This window comes from Bos mutus, chromosome 4, assembly GCF_027580195.1.
Source record: "Bos mutus isolate GX-2022 chromosome 4, NWIPB_WYAK_1.1, whole genome shotgun sequence".
NCBI classification, from domain to species: Eukaryota; Metazoa; Chordata; class Mammalia; order Artiodactyla; family Bovidae; genus Bos; species Bos mutus.
Window position 1 is genome coordinate 110812696 of NC_091620.1, and position 20125 is coordinate 110832820.

General features: G+C 45.1%; 2 protein-coding genes across 3 annotated transcripts in view; one reads left to right on the forward strand and one right to left on the reverse strand.

Annotated features, from left to right (window-relative positions):
* SUN3 (Sad1 and UNC84 domain containing 3) overlaps positions 1-10536 on the reverse strand; it is a 39170-nt gene extending 28634 nt beyond the window's left edge. The window contains exons 1-2 of the mRNA XM_005890516.2: positions 10415-10536; positions 5307-5368 (exon numbers count right to left, since the gene is read on the reverse strand). Coding sequence (XP_005890578.2) covers positions 5307-5368; positions 10415-10536 — 184 coding nt within the window. The remainder of the gene's footprint in view (positions 1-5306; positions 5369-10414) is intronic.
* Positions 10537-16482: 5946 nt separating this feature from the next.
* The window catches only part of C4H7orf57 (chromosome 4 C7orf57 homolog), a 29485-nt gene continuing 25842 nt past the window's right edge, over positions 16483-20125 (forward strand). For both annotated transcript variants that reach the window (XM_070369893.1, XM_005890517.3), the window contains exons 1-2: positions 16483-16612; positions 16838-16999. In XM_070369893.1, coding sequence (XP_070225994.1) covers positions 16945-16999 — 55 coding nt within the window. In that variant the 5' untranslated portion in view covers positions 16483-16612; positions 16838-16944. The remainder of the gene's footprint in view (positions 16613-16837; positions 17000-20125) is intronic.

Below are 20125 nucleotides of genomic sequence, written 5' to 3' on the forward strand. Positions count from 1 at the left end.
TCTTCCAACAACACGAGAGAAGACTCTACACATGGGCATCACCAGATGGTCAACACTGAAATCAGATTGATTATATTTTTTGCAGCCAAAAATGGAGAAGCTCTATACAGCCAGCAAAAATAAGACTGGGAGCTGACTGTGGCTCAGATCACGAACTCCTTATTGCCAAATTCAGACTGATATTGAAGAAAGTGGGGAAAACCACTAGACTATTCAGGTATGACCTAAATCAAATCCCTTATGACTATACAGTGGAAGTGAGAAATAGATTTAAGGAACTAGACCTGATAGAGTGACTGATGAACTATGGAGTGAGGTTCGTGACATTGTACAGGAGACAGGAATCAAGAACATCCCCAAGAAAAAGAAATGCAAAAAAGCAAAATGGCTGTCTGAGGAGGCCTTACAAATAGCTGTGAAAAGAAGAGAAGTGAAAAGCAAAGGAAAAAAGGAAAGATATATCCATTTGAATGTAGAGTTCCAAAGAATAGCAAGAAGAAATAAGAAAGCCTCCCTCAGTGATCAATGCAAAGAAATAGAGGAAAACAATAGAACGGGAAAGACTAGAGATCTTGTCAAGAAAATTAAGAGATACCAAGGGAACATTTCATGCAAAGATAGGCTCAATAAAGGACAGAAATGGTATGGACCTTACAGAAGCAGAAGATATTAAGAAGAGGTGGCAAGAATACACAGAACTGTACAAAAAGATCTTCACAACTCAGATAATCACGATGCTGTGATCACTCACCTAGAGCCAGACATCCTAGAATGTGAAGTCAAGTGGGCCTTAGAAAGCATCACTACAAACAAAGCTAGTGGAGGTGATGGAATTCCAGTTGAGCTATTACAAATCCTGAACGATGATGCTGTGAAAGTGCTGCACTCAATATCCCAGCAAATTTGGACAACTCAGTAGTGGCCACAGGACTGGAAAAGATCAGTTTTCATTCCAATCCCAAAGAAAGGCAACGCCAAAGAATGCTCAAACTACTGCACAATTGCACTCATCTCACACGCTAGTAAAGCAATGCTCAAAATTCTCCAACATAGGCTTCAGCAATACGTAAATGGTGAACTTCCAGATGTTCAAGCTGGATTTAGAAAAGGCAGAGGAACCAGAGATCAAATTGCCAACATCTGTTCAATCATCAAAAAAGCAAGAGAGTTCCAGAAAAACATTTACTTCTGCTTTATTGACTATGCCAAAGTCTTTGACAGTGTGGATCACAATAAACTGTGGAAAATTCTGAAAGAGATGGGAATACCAGACCACCTGACCTGCCTCTTGAGAAGCCTGTATGCAAGTCAGGAAGCAACGATTAGAACTGGACACGGAACAACAGACATGTTCCAAATAGGAAAAGGAGTACATCTAGGCTGTATATTGTCACCCTGCTTATTTAACTTATATGCAGAGCACATCATGAGAAACACTGGGCTGGATGAAGCACAAGCTGGAATCAAGATTGCCAGGAGAAATATCAATAACCTCAGATATGGAGATGACACCATCCTTATGGCAGAAAGTGAAGAAGAACTAAAGAGCCTCTGGATGAAAGTGAAAGAGGAGAGTGAAAAAGTTGGCTTAAAGCTCAACATTCAGAAAACGAAGATCATGGCATCTGGTCCCGTCACTTCATGGCAAATAGATGGGGAAACCATAGAAACAGTGGCTGACTTTATTTTTGGAGGCTCCAAAATCACTGCAGATGGTGGCTGCAGCCATGAAATTAAAAGACGCTTACTCCTTGGAAGGAAAGTTATGACCAACCTAGACAGCATATTAAAAAAGCAGAGACATCACTTTGCCAACAAAGGTCCATCTAGTCAAGGCTATGGTTTTTCCAGTGGTCATGTATAGATGTGAGAGTTGTACTATAAAGAAAGCTGAGCACTGAAGAATTGATGCTTTTGAACTGTGGTATTGGAGAAGACTCTTGAGAGTCCCTTGGACTGCAAGGAGATCCAACCAGTCCATCCTAAAGGAGATCAGTCCTGAATATTCATTGGAAGGACTGATGCTGAGGCTGAAACTCCAATACTTTGGCCACATGATGCGAAGAGCTGACTCATTTGTAAAGACCCTAATGCTGGGAAATATTGAGGGCAGGAGGAGATTGTTGGATGGTATCACCGCCTTGATGGACATGAGTTTGGGTGGACTCTGGCAGTTGGTGATGGACAGGGAGGCCTGGCGTGCTGTGGTTCATGGGGTTGCAAAGAGTCGCATACAACAGAGCGACTAAACTGACTGAAACAAATACGTGTACACACATGTTCTATACACAACACCCAAAGGGTGGACACACTGGATGTTCATCCATAGCTGAATGGATAAACAAACTGTGGTCTATCCATACATTGCAATGTTATTCAGCTACAAAAAGGAATGATCCATCTACAATAGGGATGAGCCTCAAGAACATGAGCTTAGTGAAAGAAGCCCAACGAAAATGGCCATACATGGTATGATTCCATTTATATGACACATTCAGAACACGTGTGTCCTTAGAAATAGAAAGCATATTATTGGTGGTTGTTGCCAGAGGGTGGGGGTGGGGTGGGGCTGCGGATTGACTAAGAGTGTGGGATTTCTTTTGGCATTGATGAAAATATTTTGGAAATAGAAGTAGTACTTGCACAACATTGTGAATGCACTAAATTCCACTGAGTTGTTCATGTCAAAATGGTTCGTTTTATATTATGTGGATTTCACCCTAGCAAATAAAAATGGATGCAAGTTCAGTTTAATTCCATTGAAATCATTAACACGTCAGTGGTGGCTAAAAAGGATCTGGCACTTTTGTGGGCAAATGAGTAACCTTACAGTGAAAGTGAAAAGTGAAAGTGAAGTCGCTCAGTCGTGTCCGACTCTTTGTGATCCCATGGACTGTAGCCTACCAGGCTCCTCCGTCCATGGGATTCTCCAGGCAAGAGTACTGGAGTGGGGTGCCATTGCCTTCTCCAGGGGATCTTCCCAACCCAGGGATCGAACCTGAGTGGGGAAAGACAAAGAAGCAGTTTGTACGCACTAAGAAGATGTATATATTTCAATCTTAAAAGATGTCAAAGCAGAGACTTTGCTGGCAGGCCGGTGGTTAAAACCTCCCCTTCCAATGAAGGGATTGCAGATTCAGTCCCTGGTTGGAAAATAAGATCCCACATGCCTCTCAACCAAAAAAAAAAAAAAAAAAAAAGTAAAACAGAAGCAATATTGTAACAAATTCAATAAAGACTTTAAAAATGGTCCACATCAACAAAAATCATCAAAAGAAAAATGTCTAAGGGATATAGGGCATTCGTTTCCAAAATAAGGAAAATTCTGAGCACAAACAATTCTACTGTTCACAGGGCGTGTTCCTGACACAGGCAGGGCGGTGGAGCCTCAGAAGAGCAGGCGTGCGTCACTGGACACAGGGCTGGGGTAGGGCTGTGGGAAGTCTCAAGGGCAGAGGGCTCGTGAGTCAGGAGCCAGCAACAGCCACGGGGTCGGGGGAGGGCTGCTGAAGCTCACAGGCTGAAATCAGCAGAGGTGAAGACCAGACAGATGGAAGCAACAGAGCCAGACAGCGTGCAGTTCTCAGTAGAACTGGAAACTTCAAGATGAAGTTTAGAGGTCTGCTGAGATGGGATGGGTGCTCAGGGCACTAAGATGCAGCTGACGGAAGGCTGGCACAGACTTCAGAGAGCCCTCAGTCCAGGTATCCACGTGCAAGCCCAACTGAACAGCCCCCGTTGCTGCGTAAAACGGCATTTTGTGGCGATAGCTGGGTGAAACTCTGACTTCCCTGGACACTCTGCAATTCAAGGTGTCCGCGTACCACAGAACAATTCCTCATTGTACTAGGATTCATGGTGTGTGATATTTACAGCCAGAAAATGGCAAAGCATGTGTTCTAGCATTTCTTCAAGAACCCCATGATGAGTCAGTCTCTGGTTGTCAAAATCCTTCAAGATAAGTCGCCCAGATTTAGAAAAGATCAATTCTATGTGTTTGCAATAAAAATATCAAGGATTCCTAACTTCAAAGCAACTTCTCTTATTTTGAACCATGATTAGTAACAGGGAAGAAAAAAATCTGACTCCATATTGGATCTGTTTCTTTTACTTTAATCATTGCTTCCCACGGCTTTTGTCCATTAAAAAGATATTGTCTATACATAATGGCTTGCCTTGGGGAACCCTTCCCTACTGCATGAATGTTAAACTAAAGTGTCTTTGTTCAGCTCACTGGGAGACATTCTGACCCTGCCCACTTGTGAATGACAGCAGGAAAAAGAAATGAATGCATCCCTTCCCTGAGGATGGCCAAACCAGGAGGTATTTTGCAACACTTATGGCCTTTTGATTTCCCAGATGGCTCAGATGGTAAAGAATTTGCCTTTAAAGCAGGAGTAATGGTAGTGTTAGTCGCTCAGTAGTGTTAGTCGCTCAGTTGTGTTCAACTCTTTGCAACCCCATGGACTGTGGCCTACGGGTCTCCTCTGTCCATGGGATTCTCCAGGCACGAATACTGGAGTAGACTGCAATGCAGGAGACCTGGATTCAATCCCTGGGTTGGGAAGATCCCCTGGAGAAAGAAGGGATTGGCAACCCATCCAGTATTCTTGCCTGGAGAATTCTATGGACAGAGGAACCTGGTGGGCTACAGTCCATGGGGTCTCAGAGTCGGACACGACTGAGTGACTAACACTACCACTACTACTACTACTCGGCACTGCAGGACTGAGTGACTTACACTTTCGCTTCATGGTCTTTTTACTTTACTTCCTTTCCTCCTCCTCCTCCTCTGTTTTGTAAAAGAAACTGGCATCCAGACCCCATAACATAGTACTCCAGGACTCTCATCCACCATCTTCTCGGATGCCCAGCTTTCTGAATGAAGTCTCTGTTTCTTGCCTTGATACCCTGCCTCCCGATTTATCGACCTGTTCTTGTCAAACAGAACGAGCTTAGATCTGGTAACAACTCTAAGAGAAATAAAGTTCTCACTAAGTTTTCAACAAAGAAACCCAGATCACTTTTACAAGAGAACCTGAGTGCTGCAACCACTGAGCCCACAAGCCACAAGGAAGACCCTGCATGACGCAATGAAGACTCTTCATGCCGCAACTAAGATCTGATGCTGCCAAACAGATTCATAAATAAATATTGAGCGGGGGGAAGGAATGGTTCAAGAGCATTCAGTCACTTCCAGGTTTCTGGGGCATTTATTGCAAATGTGAGTCATTCCCCTGCCAGCTCTCTCATCACACACACACCCTGTGAAATGGCTTCAAGGATCGTTGCTTAGTAAGACTCACCTAGAAGAAGTAAGGTCAGTATAAACACCATACCCATGACAGCCTTCCATGATCGAGTTAACCTAAAAAGAAGAAAAATAACAGCAAAAAGAATTTAGCAATACACCACTCTTAACCTTTAATTTGAACTTTAACCTCTACAACCAAGTCAACAGACATGACTAGGCTGAGCATGTGAGTTAATTTAGTTCCTAATCCACTGTGAAACTGAGTGAAAACAGTACTCAGAGTGGTATATATACATATTCACACATATATACACCATACACAGCCCTCTCTTTCACACATATTACTGCCCTGTTGTTGCAGGTTTTTATGCCTACAAATGCTTATGAAGAAGAAAGCAAAGGAGGTTATCCTAGAGGTCTGCAATGTATCATCAGTCCAGAAGAAAAAAGAAAAAAAGAGTCTGGACTGAGTCCACGAGGCTCCTCTGTCTATGGAATTCTCCAGGCAAGAATACTGAAATGGGTTGCCATTTCCTACTCCAGGGGATCTTCCCCGCCCAGGGATCGAAACTGTGTCTCCTGCTCTGGCAGGCTGATTATTTACCGCTGAGCCAGCTGGGAAGTCCAAAGAACTATGTCAATGAACACAAAATTCTGATAAAATTCTCTAAAGCAATCCTAACCCTTTCCCTCACTTTTTATTGAAATATAACATACATAAAGAAAAAAGCACAGATCATGGCACAGCTCAGTGGATCCAAAGGCCAACTCCACCCTCCCACTGGCAACCAGTGGGACAAGAGCTTTTGTAGACAGGAGGCGGCTCCATGCAGAAACAGCACAGTCAGCTCCCACAGCTGTCTTCAGATTGGTCACGGATGGTCTGACCAGCATCATCCTGATTCTTTTAGGTACAGTTAATCTTCAATTTCAGGGTCCATTTTTCCCCATGTCTTTGAGGTCAGTTCTCAGAATTTCGGCAGTTTAAGTTGTGGGTTCACCTTGGAAAGTCTGGTCATTATGCAGTTAACTCCTTCTATCTGAGGTTTCAATATCTATAAGACAGCTCACACGATATGGCTCAGAATATTAGGAACTAAAAGGTCCTTGACTATGCTTAATGACTACATTATTATTATCTGGTCTCCTTCATTTTCCTTTGTTTCTGTATTTCTCATTTCCCTGATTAAACTTATTCTTTGACTCAAGTTTTCCACAGACAAAAGGCAGGTGGAGGACAAGGGGCGTTGGGACAAGCACCATGGGGTCCTGCTCTGTTGGGCCAGAAATTGCTGGGTTTGTGCATATCCGGTCTCAGCAGATCTTTCCAAAGAGTTTCACAAAGTGATTGCAGTGACCTTTCCACATCCAACTTTAAAGATTTTTTTTTTAAGGAGAAAAAAAAAAAAAAAGAAAATGGCTAAAATAGACTAATCTCACTGAAACAGAAGGCTAGGAGCTTTGGGACAAAGTACTCTAAGACAGCAAATTGAAATTTCTATTTAAAACATATAAAAACCAGTTGATGATGAGTCATTCATTAATTACAGAAGGCACCTTGATGTAGCAGGAGAAGCACTGAGTCACAGCTCAGAAAAGGGGGTGAAGCTGTCACCGACTGTGCTGGTCACACAGTGAGGCCAGACCATACAGAAAGGTGGAGTTTGGAGCAGAGAAAGTTTTATTGCATGGTGGGGGGCAAATTTTGTTAGGAAGTATCATTACGAACAAAGCTAGTGGAGGTGATGGAATTCCAGTTGAGCTATTTCATATCCTGAAAGATGATGCTGTGAAAGTGCTGTACTCAATATGCCAGCACATTTGAACAACTCAGCAGTGGCCACAGGACTGGAAAAGGTCAGTTTTCATTCCAATCCCAAAGAAAGGCAATGCCAAAGAATTCTCAAACTTCCGCACAACTGCACTCATCTCACACGCTAGTAAAGTGATGCTTAAAATTCTCCAAGCTGGGCTTCAGCAATACGTGAACTTTGAACTTCCAGATGTTCAAGCTGGTTTTAGAAAAGGCAGAGGAACCAGAGATCAAATTGCCAACATCCACTGGATCAACGAAAAAAGCAAGAGAGTTCCAGAAAAACATCTATTTCTGCTTTACTGACTATGCCAAAGCCTTTGATTGTGTGGATCACAATAAACTGTAGAAAATTCTGAAAGAGATGGGAATACCAGACCACATGATCTGCCTCTTGAGAAATTTGTATGCAGGTCAGGAAGCAACAGTTAGAACTGGACATGGAACAACAGACTGGTTCCAAATAGGAAAAGGAGTTCGTCAAGGCTGTATATTGTCACCCTGTTTATTTAACTTATATGCAGAGTACATCATGAGAAATTCTGGGCTGGAGGAAGCACAAGCTGGAATCAAGATTGCCAGGAGAAATATCAATAACCTCAGATATGTAGATGATATCACCCTTATGGCAGAAAGTGAAGAAGAACTAAAGAGCCTCTTGATGAAGGTGAAAGAGGAGTGAAAAAGTTGGCTTAAAGCTCAACATTCAGAAAACAAAGATCATGGCATCTGGTCCCATCACTTCATGGCAAATGGATGGGGAAACAGTGGAAACAGTGACAGACTTTCTTTTTAGGGGCTCCAAAATCACTGCAGATGGTGATTGCAACCATGAAATTAACAGACGCTTACTCCTTGGAAGGAAAGTTATGACCAACCTAGATAGCATTTTAAAAAGCAGAGACGTTACTTTGTCAACAAAGGTCCATCTAGTCAAGGCTATGGTTTTTCCAGTGGTCATGTGTGGATGTTAGAGTTGGACTGTGAAGAAAGCTGAGCGCTGAAGAATTGAAGCTTTTGAATTGTGGTGTTGGAGAAGACTCTTGAGAGTCCCTTGGACTGCAAGGAGATCCAACCAGTCCATCCTAAAGGAGATCAGTCATGGATGTTCATTAGAAGGACTGATGTTGAAGCTAAAACTCCAATACTTTGGCCACCTGATGTGAAGAGCTGACTCATTTGAAAAGACCCTGATCCTGGGAAAGATTGAGGGTAGGAGGAGAAGGGGACGACAGAGGATAAGATGGTTGGATGGCATCACCGACTCAATGGACATGGGTTTGGGTGGACTCCAGGAGTTGGTGATGGACAGGGAGGCCTGGTGTGCTGTGGTTCATGGGGTCACAAAGAGTCGGACATGACTGAGTGACTGAACTGAAGCACAAGCCACCTAATTTCACCCAGTACAGAATCTCTAAGTAGCTCATCCACTTACAGAAAGCAATAGTGCCCATTGTCTGTCCAATGTGTTATTGTTATTGTTGTTCAGTCGCTAAGTTGTGTCTGACTCTGTGACTCCATGAACTGCAGCACGCCAGGATTTCCTGTCCTTCTTCATCTCCCAGAGTTTGCTCAAACTCATGTCCATTGAGTCAGTGATGCCATCCAACCATCTCATCCTCTGTTGTTCCCTTCTTCTCCTGCCTTCAATCTTTCCCAGCATCAGGGTCTTTTCCAATGAGTTGGCTCCTCACATCACATCAGGTAGGCAAAGTATTGGAGCTTCAGCTTCAGCATCAGTCCCTCCAATGAATATTCAGGGTTGATTTCTTTTAGGATTGAGTAGTCTGATCTTGCAGTCCAAGGGGCTCTCAAGAGACTTCTCCAGCACCACAGTTTGAAAACACCAATTCTTCAGCACTTGGCCTTCTCTATGGTCCAACACTCACATCTGTACATGACTAGTGGAAAAATCATAGTGTTGAGTCCTGTCCCCCAGGCCATAGCTGGGAGGCTTTGCACCAAAACCACAGAAGCAGAGCCCAGAATCAAGGTCACCTCTGAAGCTGACTAAGCCCCTTTGTAACCGTTGCCAAAAGCCCCCTAATAATCACTAACAAGCTTCCTGATTCCCAATTAGGTAAAGATGCCCAACCAATCAACTAGTGTCAGCTTTCCTGTAGGAATTTTCTTTGCCTTGAGGCTATAAAAATTGGCTATTAACCCACAAAAACTGTCAACCGTCCCTGGTCTGCCAGGAGGTTGACCCGCTGCGCTTGCAGTGCCCACATTATCTCTGTTCTTTGTTCTTAATAAACTCTCCTTTCTGCAATACTCTGTCTGGAAATCCTTTTCCAATCCCAGCTTAGACTGCTTCAACACATAGCTTTGACTATATGGGCTTCGTTGGTAAAGTGGTATCTCTGCTTTTTAATACACTGTCTTGGTTTGTTGTAGACATGTGCTAAAAGCAACAGAGAAGAAGGTCGTCCCAAAAGTCTCCTCTGAAGGGACACGAAATCTTGAAATCACCATCCTTCACATCTCACTGGTCACATGAGGGATCCACTGTCTAAAGAGAGTTACTCAAAGGTCATAAGACCCTCCCAAGGGACTGGCTTAAATGAACATTAACCAAAGGTTCACTAAGCTTTTTCATTAAACCTTAGCTGTTATCCGTGGGGTGGTTATTTCATTACTCTCTGTTTTCTTTTACCAGCAGGCAGTGCCTTCAAGGGCAAAGTTGATGAGGCTTGGGTTTTGGGGCCATCCAAGTGGTCCAAGATTTCCTGCTATTTCCCCTTCTTCCAGTTAGAGGAGGCACAGTTGTTAGCTCAAAACGTACACCCACTAACAGCCCGTGTAGTTAGTTCTCACCCAGGGATGTAACAAGCGCCCTGCATGTAAAGACTTGCAAAGCATGGTGCTGGACCTTGCACCTGGCAGAGACTGAGCAGGAGGCCACTGACAAATGATCGACCAATGAGGCTGCAGGTTGCAGTCATAACTTCACACTGCCGGTGAGACTCATTCCTTTAAAAAGAATGTCTTCTCTTCCACAGACTTCGTCCCCCACTTGCTGTGTGTGCTGTGCCTAGTCCCTCAGTCATGTCTGACTCTTTGTGTTCCCGTGGACTGTAGCCCACCAGGCTCCTCTGTCCATGGGGATTCCCCAGGCAAGAATACTAGAGTGGGTTGCCATGCCCACCTCCGGGACATCTTCCCTCCCACTTGCTGTAATTAACCCCTACCACAGAAGGAGACAACAGGTCAGAAAGTACTGGGATCCAGAGAAATCTTCAGAGGTTCTCTCTATAAAGGCAGGTTATTTTCCAGGGGGACGAGCACACGTGATACATGACATGTACACTATCAAATCTTAAGGAGATCACCCTGCAGTTACGTACCCGCTGGCGTCGGGGTTTTCCTGCTGTGGGAGCACAGCGCTCCCACTAGAGCCGCTGCTGGCGTCCTCAGAGGGAGCCCTGAAGAGCCTGGAGCTCCCCCTCGAGTTGGGTCTCCCACTCATCTCCCCCAGCCGAGTAGCTGATTGCTGGCAGCCTCTTTGCTACTTGATGGAAAACATGAGGTGATACAAAATGGTTTGGGATTGGCTTGGGGTTTTGCCTTCTTCCTTCTCGGCTGTTTCTCCTTCGAGGGGGAAACTGTGAGTGAACTAACCCTGGAGGAGGCACCCCAGCTCTTCTGTTGCATCACCTTCTGTGACACATCACAATGGCTGGACGCCCAGAAAGGGGGCACGCGGCCTCCCCACCAGCCAGCACCCAGCCCGAGTGTGTATCACAAGGCATCACGGCAGCGGCTCCCAGACACACCGCGAAACGCCAGGGTCCCCCAGGCCCCACGCTTCTGCCACAAGAAATCTCTGTTTCACTGTGCTTGCTTCAATACTTTTTCAAAAAATTAAATATCACGAACATAATATCATGTTCTGGGATCTTCCTTTCTTTCCTGCAGAAAAATGAAAATTGATATACAAAACGTTTTTGTTATTTTACCACATAAATATGTATCCATAAATGTTTTCACGCTGTGAATTCAAATGATAAGCTACTCTCAGATATCTTAGATTACTGGTCTTGAGAAATACTCACTTCAGATTACTCATTTTAACTGCTGTATAGTATTTTATCACACATATATCTGTCGATGACAGACAAATTCACAATCTGAAAGTTAAGTTTTTTTCAGTGGCCTTATTAAGGGCTGGGCTTTCCCAGTGGCTCAGTGGTAAAGAATCAGCCTGAAATGCTGGAGACACAGGAGAAATGGGTTTGATCTCTGGGTCCGGAAGATCCCCTGGAGGAGGGCATGGCAACATGCTCCAGTATTCTTGCCTGGAGAATGCCATGGACAGAGGAGAGTGGCAGGCTACAGTCCACAGGGTTGCAAAAAATCATCCACGACTGAAGTGACTGAGCTCAAATGCCCTGAGGACTAGACCAACACAAAATTTCTCAGGTAGCTCTGAGGAACTGTCCCGAAGAGGTAAGGAAGGAGCTAAGATATATAGGGGATTTTGCTGAAAATCAAACAGACTCACATGCAGTAGAATATCGAAAGATGACTGCTAATCACACATCTGAACTAATGGATTAATGCTTCTCCATTAATGGGAAGATACAAGAGTCTGGGCTCACTGAAATCATGCCTTTGACATAGACCTTAACTCTACAGGGCTAGCATCCTGCTTTTCTCCACTGTGAGTCCTGTCGGCAGTGACCGATGGCCTGATGGTCGGGCAGCATTCCTTCTTTACTGGAATGGCAGGCAACACATCACAATTCACTTTCCCAGTCTTTTATCATTTGCTTTTGGTTTTTTAGCAACACGATCAAAGTTCAATGCCTGCCTTTGTCCCGTGCACACCACAAGGGCTTCCCTGGGTGAACCTCCGGAATGGAATTGCTGGAATGATGAGCATGCTTACTTGGGGCATAAAACTACAGGCTGACAGTTATTTTCCTCTGAGTCCTTTGAAGATGCTATTCCATAGTCTTGGACTTGGCTGTTGGGGATAAAAATCCTGCCTAATCTTCATCTCTCCTTATTCCTTTTTTGTGTGACAGACTGTGTGGCAACTTGGTTTTTCTTTTCCCTTTGGTCGTTTTCAAGGTTTTCTGTTCATCTTTGATGTTCTTCAGTTTCACCAATGTACCACATTGTGATCATGGTTTTTAATCTTTTCTCCTTTTTGGAGGAAAAAAATCATACGAACTGCTGAGTCCATGTCTCTCCGTGTCTGTCATTTTGATAAATGTTGCCTTTGTCCTCTCCAGAGGCTCTGCCAACTAAGTTTCCACTGGAATTTATGATATTTTCCTCTTATTCACCAACATGGTATATTATCAACCTTTTAATCTTTGCCAATTGAATACCTTTGTAAAAACGGTACCTCAGGAGAGTTTCTTTTTGCATTCTGATGAGTGAGTTTGAGCTTTTTTCCCCACGTGGTTAAGACCCACATTCTCCTGGGTTCTGCTTTTCTTGTTTACCTGTTTTTGCTTTGTTTCTTTTGCTTGGAAACGTATTTTTAAATTCATTATCATTCTTTCACTTAGGTCTTTGTTTTTTTAAATTTTTATTTATTTTTGGCCATGCTGGGTCTTCGTTGCTGTGCGTGGGCTTTCTCTCGTTGCCAGGAGCCGGGGTTGGGGGTGGCCACTCTCCAGATACAGTGTGTGGGCCTCTCATTGCAGTGGCTTCTCCTGCTGTACAGCATGGGCTCCAAGGCCCATGGACCCCAGCAGCTGTGGCACTTGCGCTCAGCAGTTGGGGCGCACAAGCTTAGTTGCTTCGCTTGCATGTGGGATACTCCCAGACCAGGGGTCAAATCCGTGTCCCCTGCATTGACAGGTGGTCTGCCAACCACTGAACCACCAGGGAAGCCCTCATTTATGTCTTGAAGTGTATAGTTATTTCTTTAAGTATGTACTTATTTTAAAAGTCATTTTCAAGCAACTGAATTAAAAATAAAATCTGCCTGGAGATTACTCATTTTCTGATGAGTCACCATCTTTCCATGGCTTATTTCTACAGTGACTTAGGGTTGTGCACGGCAGACTTATTTTGAGTGAAGAGTTTCCTATTTTCACTCTTGTTCGTCTCTGATCCTCTGTGTTTATTGGCCTCCCATGACTTCCAGAGTTGTAAATTATTTTCTATTTGCATTTCATCTACTGCCATTATAAGTTTGGAAATAGGAGGTACTTGAGACCTTGGAAGGAAAGTTATGACCAACCTAGATAGCATATTCAAAAGCAGAGACATTACTTTGCCAGCAAAGGTCCATCTAGTCAAGGCTATGGTTTTTCCAGTGGTCATATATGGATGTGAGAGTTGGACTGTGAAGAAAGCTGAGCGTCGAAGAATTGATGCTTTTGAACTGTGGTATTGGAGAAGACTCTTGAGAGTCCCTTGGACTGCAAGGAGATCCAACCAGTCCATTCTGAAGGAGATCAGTCCTGGGTGTTCATTGGAAGGACTGATGCTAAAGCTGAAATTCCAATACTTTGGCCACCTTATGCGAAGAGTTGACTCATTGGAAAAGACTCTGATGCTGGGAGGGATTGGGGGCAGGAGGAGAAGGGGACAAAAGAGGATGAGATGGCTGGATGACGTCACCGACTCGATGGACATGAGTTTGGGAGTTGGTGATGGACAGGGAGGCCTGGTGTGTTGTAATTCATGGGGTCGCAAAGAGTCGGACACGACTGAGTGACTGAACTGAACTGAACTGAGACCACAACCCCAAAGCTTGTATTTGGCAGAAGACCCCAACCTATTTGTAACTGTTTATTTTAAAAAATATTTATTTATCTATTTGGCTGGTCTTGGTCACAGCATGCAGGACCTTCATCACACCGTGCAGGTCTACAGGTCAGCAGTTGCAGCATGTAGGCTCAGTTGCTCCACTTGTGATCTTAGTTCTCCCACCAGTGATCAAACCCATTGTAACTGGCAGAAAAAACTGGGAGTTGTCTCATACAGTAGGCCTGGCAGTGAATGCAGGCAGCACACAGAGACAGATGTCCAGGACATCCCTAACGTTCCAGTGACTAAGGCTGCACTTCCACTGCACAGGCTGTGGGTTCGACCCCTGGTCCAGGGAGTTCCTCCTGAAAGCCAAGTGGCATGGCCCCAAAAATTAAAAAAACATTGGTTTCTGATAGCCTGTAATAACTTAGCTTTTTCAATAATAAATCATACATGATAAATGGCCTTACTATTTTTAAAATATGAAGTATTTCTTCAAAACTAATACAATTACCTTAGCATTATATATAAATTGTTGCATTCAGTTCAGTTCAGTTCAGTCGCTCAGTCGTGTCCGACTCTTTGCGACCCCATGAATCGCAGCACGCCAGGCCTCCCTGTCCATCACCAACTCCTGCATTATAGGAATTTAAATTAAAACGATTTAAACTGTTCTGTTACTTTCATATATTTTTTTACTCTGTCTCTTTTCCAAAACATTTTACTGTTACATCTTAAGAAAGGTAATCTGTTTAAATTTATTGTAAAATGTGAAGTTTTTCTACCAAAGAGAAAGATCATTATCACTTTAACACATAATGGAGGGGAGATGCTGATAAGGACACAAAGAAATCCTGTCTCATTCTGTGCCAACCACAGATGATAATCTTGTTTCCACAGATGATAATCTCGGTTTTCAACTGGACTGAAAACCCAAAATGCTACCTAATACTGAAATACATAAATGTGTCGAAAAGGAAGCATTTGTCTTGAAATGATTAGATTATCATCAAACAGAAAACACCAAATTTGGAAATCCCCCCCATTTTATGAAACTGTAGTCTAAGGAATATGCTGCATATTATGGAGGATTGAGTCTCCTGGGAATGATGTTTAGGGAAAGGAATTTATATACTGGGTTGGAAGATGAAACAAGGATGGGCTTGAGCCTGAAGATGTGTCTTAGGAGTTTAGAAATATTAGCTTCAGTCAACAACATGAGCAAACCAAGAGCAGGCAAGAAGGAAGGGTCCGAGGGCTGTTAAAAAATCGGAATTTATACTCAAATACATGTTTTCCTCTTCCCCAAAACTCATAAACAGTTTATAATCATATACAATATCTATGTAAGATACAAATCTCTAAGAATTTATCCATATATAAAATAGAGATAATACTTTAAACAAACATCTACAAATAATTGAATATTTTTTCTCCATAAACTGCTGACTAAATCTGTACATGAAGTGAGATTGTATACGAGGAAAGGCTGGATCCTTCTAAAAACTCTGGGCTATTGTATGAAAGAAAGATCATATGTGTTAAAGTATAGCAAATAAACAGAGAAATCTTCACAATAGATTTTTCTTGTGCCATGTTTTCATTTGTATAGCAGCTCATTTACGTTCTTATTTAATTTGGCATCTGCAAATACTTGTGATTTCAGTCGCATTCCAAAAGTCAGAACTTTATTCTGAGGAATGATCACTCTTCATTATAACTCAAATCATGATTTCAGCTAGTAAAAAGGGCTGTCAACGTGAGTAAGTTTCCTTCTCGTCTGTTAACCAAGCTCAGAAAGAGAGAAAGATATTCTTTAGGCAGGATGGCTTCAATCAGTAGGATACACTATTTTAAAAAACCACCTTCTCTTGGCGCACAGTTCCCTGGGTAAACAATGCCCTGACTTATGCAACAGGAAACCCTGTTATACTTAGTGAGAGTCTACATGTCTACCTGCAATGGGACAAACATTTGACATTGAAAAGTGACGTCTTGCTTACTTTCAAAACTGGGTCAGCTGAGGATCCTGAAAATATTATATGAGAGCTGGATAACCCACAGTGAGAGTAAATTCCTGTCACAAGAATTCTCTTCTCCCTACCAAATGGTTACATCACCTCTCTTCTGCTAGATTTCTAATGCTTAACTTGTGTAGTAGCAAAAGCAGCGCCTTGTTTAAAGTTGCCAAATGACCACCGTTAAGACATCGTGATTTTTCTATTTTAGCAAAAGACAACCTTAGCTCCAACTGCTGCCTGGGCTGGTGGAATCACAGAAGGACTACAAACCAAGTTTCCAAACCAGAAATACTGAAAAAAATAACGTATGAGGAAAGACGTGTGCATAGTAATTTTCCTACTAATACACAACTGGCAGAAATGGCTGTCTTTTGAGTTTCCCCAGGTACTTACTCGTCCTCTTTTTAACAATGTATTAAATAAATCGGAGATGGACAAGAAAACCGCTGTTGGGTTTTCCAGGACGTCAGGTGGGCGGAGGTCTCACCAGGAGAACTCTGAGGCTGGCACGCCCCAGCAGCCACGCTGCCAAGCCGGCGCCACCACCTCGACAACCCCCAAGCCCCGGGCAGTTGACTGTAGGCGCCCAAGCCATGCCCCTGACGCGATTGGCCTGGCCTCACACTGCGCCGATTGGCTGCCTGTGCTCCTTCCGCGGCCGCCGGTTGGCCCAGGCCGTTGCCCTGGCGACGCGGGTTGCTGTAGTTCCGCGCCTCTCTGGGAGTTTGGGATTGGTCTCAGCAGCCAGCGGGAACAGACTGGTCTCAGACTTTGCAGGTGGCACCCACCCAGACCCTAGGTCGGCAGGTGAGCGGGGTCAGACGGCCAGTGGGGTCGGGACCGGGAGGGACCCCTGTCTCCTGAAATGGGGGAGCCCCGGGCCGGGGCGGGACTTCGGAACCTGCTGTCTCCTGCTGGCTACTCTGCGTGTGTGCCCATGATGCATATACCTTGGCTGGACGCGCCCCTGTTGATGGCTTGCCTGGGCATGCGCGCACTACCTGAATGGTGAGACTCCTGCATACCTGTCAGGTGGAGGAGGACGGACCGAGTAGGGGTGCGGACCCAGCCTCTGCAGCTCAGTCCCGGCAACGGTTCCTGGCTCACCCGTGAACACCCGGCCCAGCGTGTCTCAGGGCATGAGGAATACCAGCAAGGAGCTGCATGGGGCCGCGAGCCGCTACGCTCCCTGCGGTGAGTGACCAGAGGAGAGGAGATCTGCCTTTGTTCTGCTACTGGACAGGCTCACCTGTATTCTGCATGCGTGTGTGGAGAAGGCGGTGGGGAGGGGACAGGACTAACACGGGGTACCATCAAAGAAAGCTACACACTGCCCCTGTGCCCCTGGGTGGAAGTAGGCTTAAAAGTAAGGTGGGGATCTAGGGGTAGAGGGGAACTTGACTTCTGGGGTTTTTTCGTTTGTTTCCCTATTTTCAACAAAAGAAAGCCAGGGTACCGGCCCACTGCTGTTAGAGCTACTCAGTTCTTGGAGCAATAGCATCTCTGAAAATTTCTCTGTATGGGTAACCGTGTGTTGAGTTGGACACTTTCATTTTCAGCTGCATCCTTATGTATTTCATTGATCACCTATCTCTTGCTCCTAATTTAGACTCCAACCAGGGTAACTGTCTCCTGCTTTAAGCGGATTAACACAGGAATTAAGCCTCCGGCGGAGGTTGGCACTGCAGTGGGCTTCTCATTGTGAAGTTGGAAGAAGGGAAAGAAGAAGACCTAGCTGCTGTGGTCTGATTTTGACTTTGTTGTTATTCTTCCACATCTCGTGAAGGGCTGGAGTAGGAGGATGGAGAAGAGGGCCCTGAAGCTCTGTTGGAAGAGGCGGGGTAGGGGTTGGACTGCAGGCAGCGGGGCCCGAGTGTGGCCTTCACAGGGTCCCTGTGCTTCTTGCCCAGAGCTCTACTGTGGCCGCTACTGATGAGGCTGTGGCTGTGCTGGAATGGAGGGGAAGGGGCACAGGAGGCCTGGGTCCCAGTCTCCACTGTGGGCTCTCAGCCTGGTTTTCTGGTGTCTCGGCGCCCTACTGCGTAGCCTCCCCTGTGTGCTAAACACTGTCACACTGACATTGAACTTCAGGACAACCTGCTGAGGGGTTGTTAGCTCTGGTCTGCAGATGAGAAACCTGAGGCTTAGAGTTTCAAAAACCTGCCCTGTTCTCCAAGGCTGAGGCTGGTTGCCAGGATCCTGCCTTTGGGTTGCCTCTCATGGCTCAAAGACCAGAGAACTGCAGGACTGAGTCACCCTACGGTCATCTCTGAGCCGGGCTCCTTGGGACAGGGGAGCCGGTAAAGAAATCTACATGGTCGTGAGTGATCTGGTGCCAGACAAGTACTAATCATGTGTGTGTGTGTGTGTGCACGTGTGTGCACACGTGTGTGTGTGTGTGTGTGTGTGTGTGACAGTTGGTTCACAGTGACTCATGTGCTGACTCTCTGCAGGGCACGCCATCATAAACTGCCAACCAAATCAGAGCTCAGTTCCTGCCCGAAGCTTCCAGTAATGAGATGTAGAAACTGTTCTCTGTGGATTAATTAGTAATCAAAATACAGAGAGGAAAAATAAAGCAAGAACTGAATGCTTTCCCTCTGAAAGAAAATATTTGAGCTGAAGACAATCAGATATGATGCTCCTAAGCCCTTCCTCCTGGATCTAAAACTAACTCTGTGAGCTCAGGCAAACTTCTTGAAAGCTTTCCTGTTGGGTTCCCCCCACCCTTTCTCTTTTCTCCTTCTCCTTCTATTGTGTTTTCACTATAGTTTTCATCTCATTATTGTTGTTCAGATATTTTAAAGATTTTTCCATGAACATTCATTTTTTACGCAGTGAACTCAGCTTTAGTTCTAAGTAGAAATTGTGTGGCTAACTTTTAGCTGTGGAGGAAGGCGACTTCTTGTTCTTGGAATCCGTGTGTGCTTGTGTAAAGCCATCTTATTCAGCCTGTTTTCCTGTGATCCTGCTGTATCACTCGGAATTCTCCAGAGCCCAACAACATCTGTGCCTGTGTGTATGTGTGTGTGTGTGTGTGTAGAAAGAGAAAGGGAGATTGACTGAGACATAGATTTATTTTAAGGAACTGGCTCACACAGTTGTGGAGCAGGCCGAGAAGGAGCTGATGCTACAGTCCTGGGTTGGAAGGCCGTCTGGGGGCAGAATTCCTTCCTTCTCAGGAGACCTCAGTCTGGGAACTGTGGCCTAGCCAAGTGAACGCAGGAAATCACCCATTGCACCTGCCAGGAGCTGGTCCTGTGTTAGACCCTGACTGTCATGCATTTTGGACAGCTGGTTCCAGTAAGCTCTTAAATTCTAGAGACACTTGTGCCATGGTAGTGGTGTCTTTTTAATTTCACATCCCTTCTAGATTTTGTTCCCCTAGTTCTCAGTCAGCTGTGATGTCTGTTCTTATATTTGGACACGTGGGTTCATCAGTTTCGGATGCAAAGTGTCACCAGAACACCAACAGTCCAAGTGTCTTCTCTCTGTGGGATTATGAGTGGACCTGATAACTGCAGGTCCCTGGGCTCCTGCTGACACCTCTTGCTCCTGGCAGGGACCCTCATAGGTGGTCACCAAAGCCACCTGCAGGGTTCTGTCCTGGGTGCCCACTGAGGGGCCTCAGGGCTCTGCCAAGGCCCGTTCTGCTCACCACACATGACCACTCTCTGGGGCAGGTAGGGGTCAACAGATCAATGGGGAGGGAGGTGAGAGAGTAAGCTGGCCTTCTCTTATCCCCCTTTGTCCTCCCACCCTCGTCTTTATCCGATCTCAGATCCTAGAAATCTCATACGCTGTTTAAAATGTATTTGTTTATTTTGCCTGCACTGTCTCTTCGCTGCTTGCATGGACCTTCCCCAGTTGTGGCGAGCAGGTGTCTCTCTGCAGTGGCTTCTCTTGTTGGCAGAGTGCAGACTCTAGGGCACACAGGCTTCAGGAGTTGCAGCACGTGGCCTCAGTAGTGTGGTGCACGGTCTTAGTTGCTCCAAGATTGCACAAGGGATCTTTCCAGACCAGGGATGGAACTCACATCCCCTGCATTGGCAGATGGATTTTTAACCACTGGACACACGCTTTATCTGTACTCATCGCACGTCAGTTTTGCGGGACCCAGCTGGATGTTTCCACGGGAACCATACTCAGCCCCCGATCAGTCTGCAGCCTGAGAGGGTTCCCACAGCACGAGGTTGCCCAGGGCAAAGCCCCTGCCTCTCTGTTCAGCAACCCTTCAGGGTGCTTCTCCCTTTTCCCGTCTGACCTCTCGGGATGTCCTGCTTCCCGCCTCGAGCAAAAGGAAAGCTGAGGGGCTTGTGT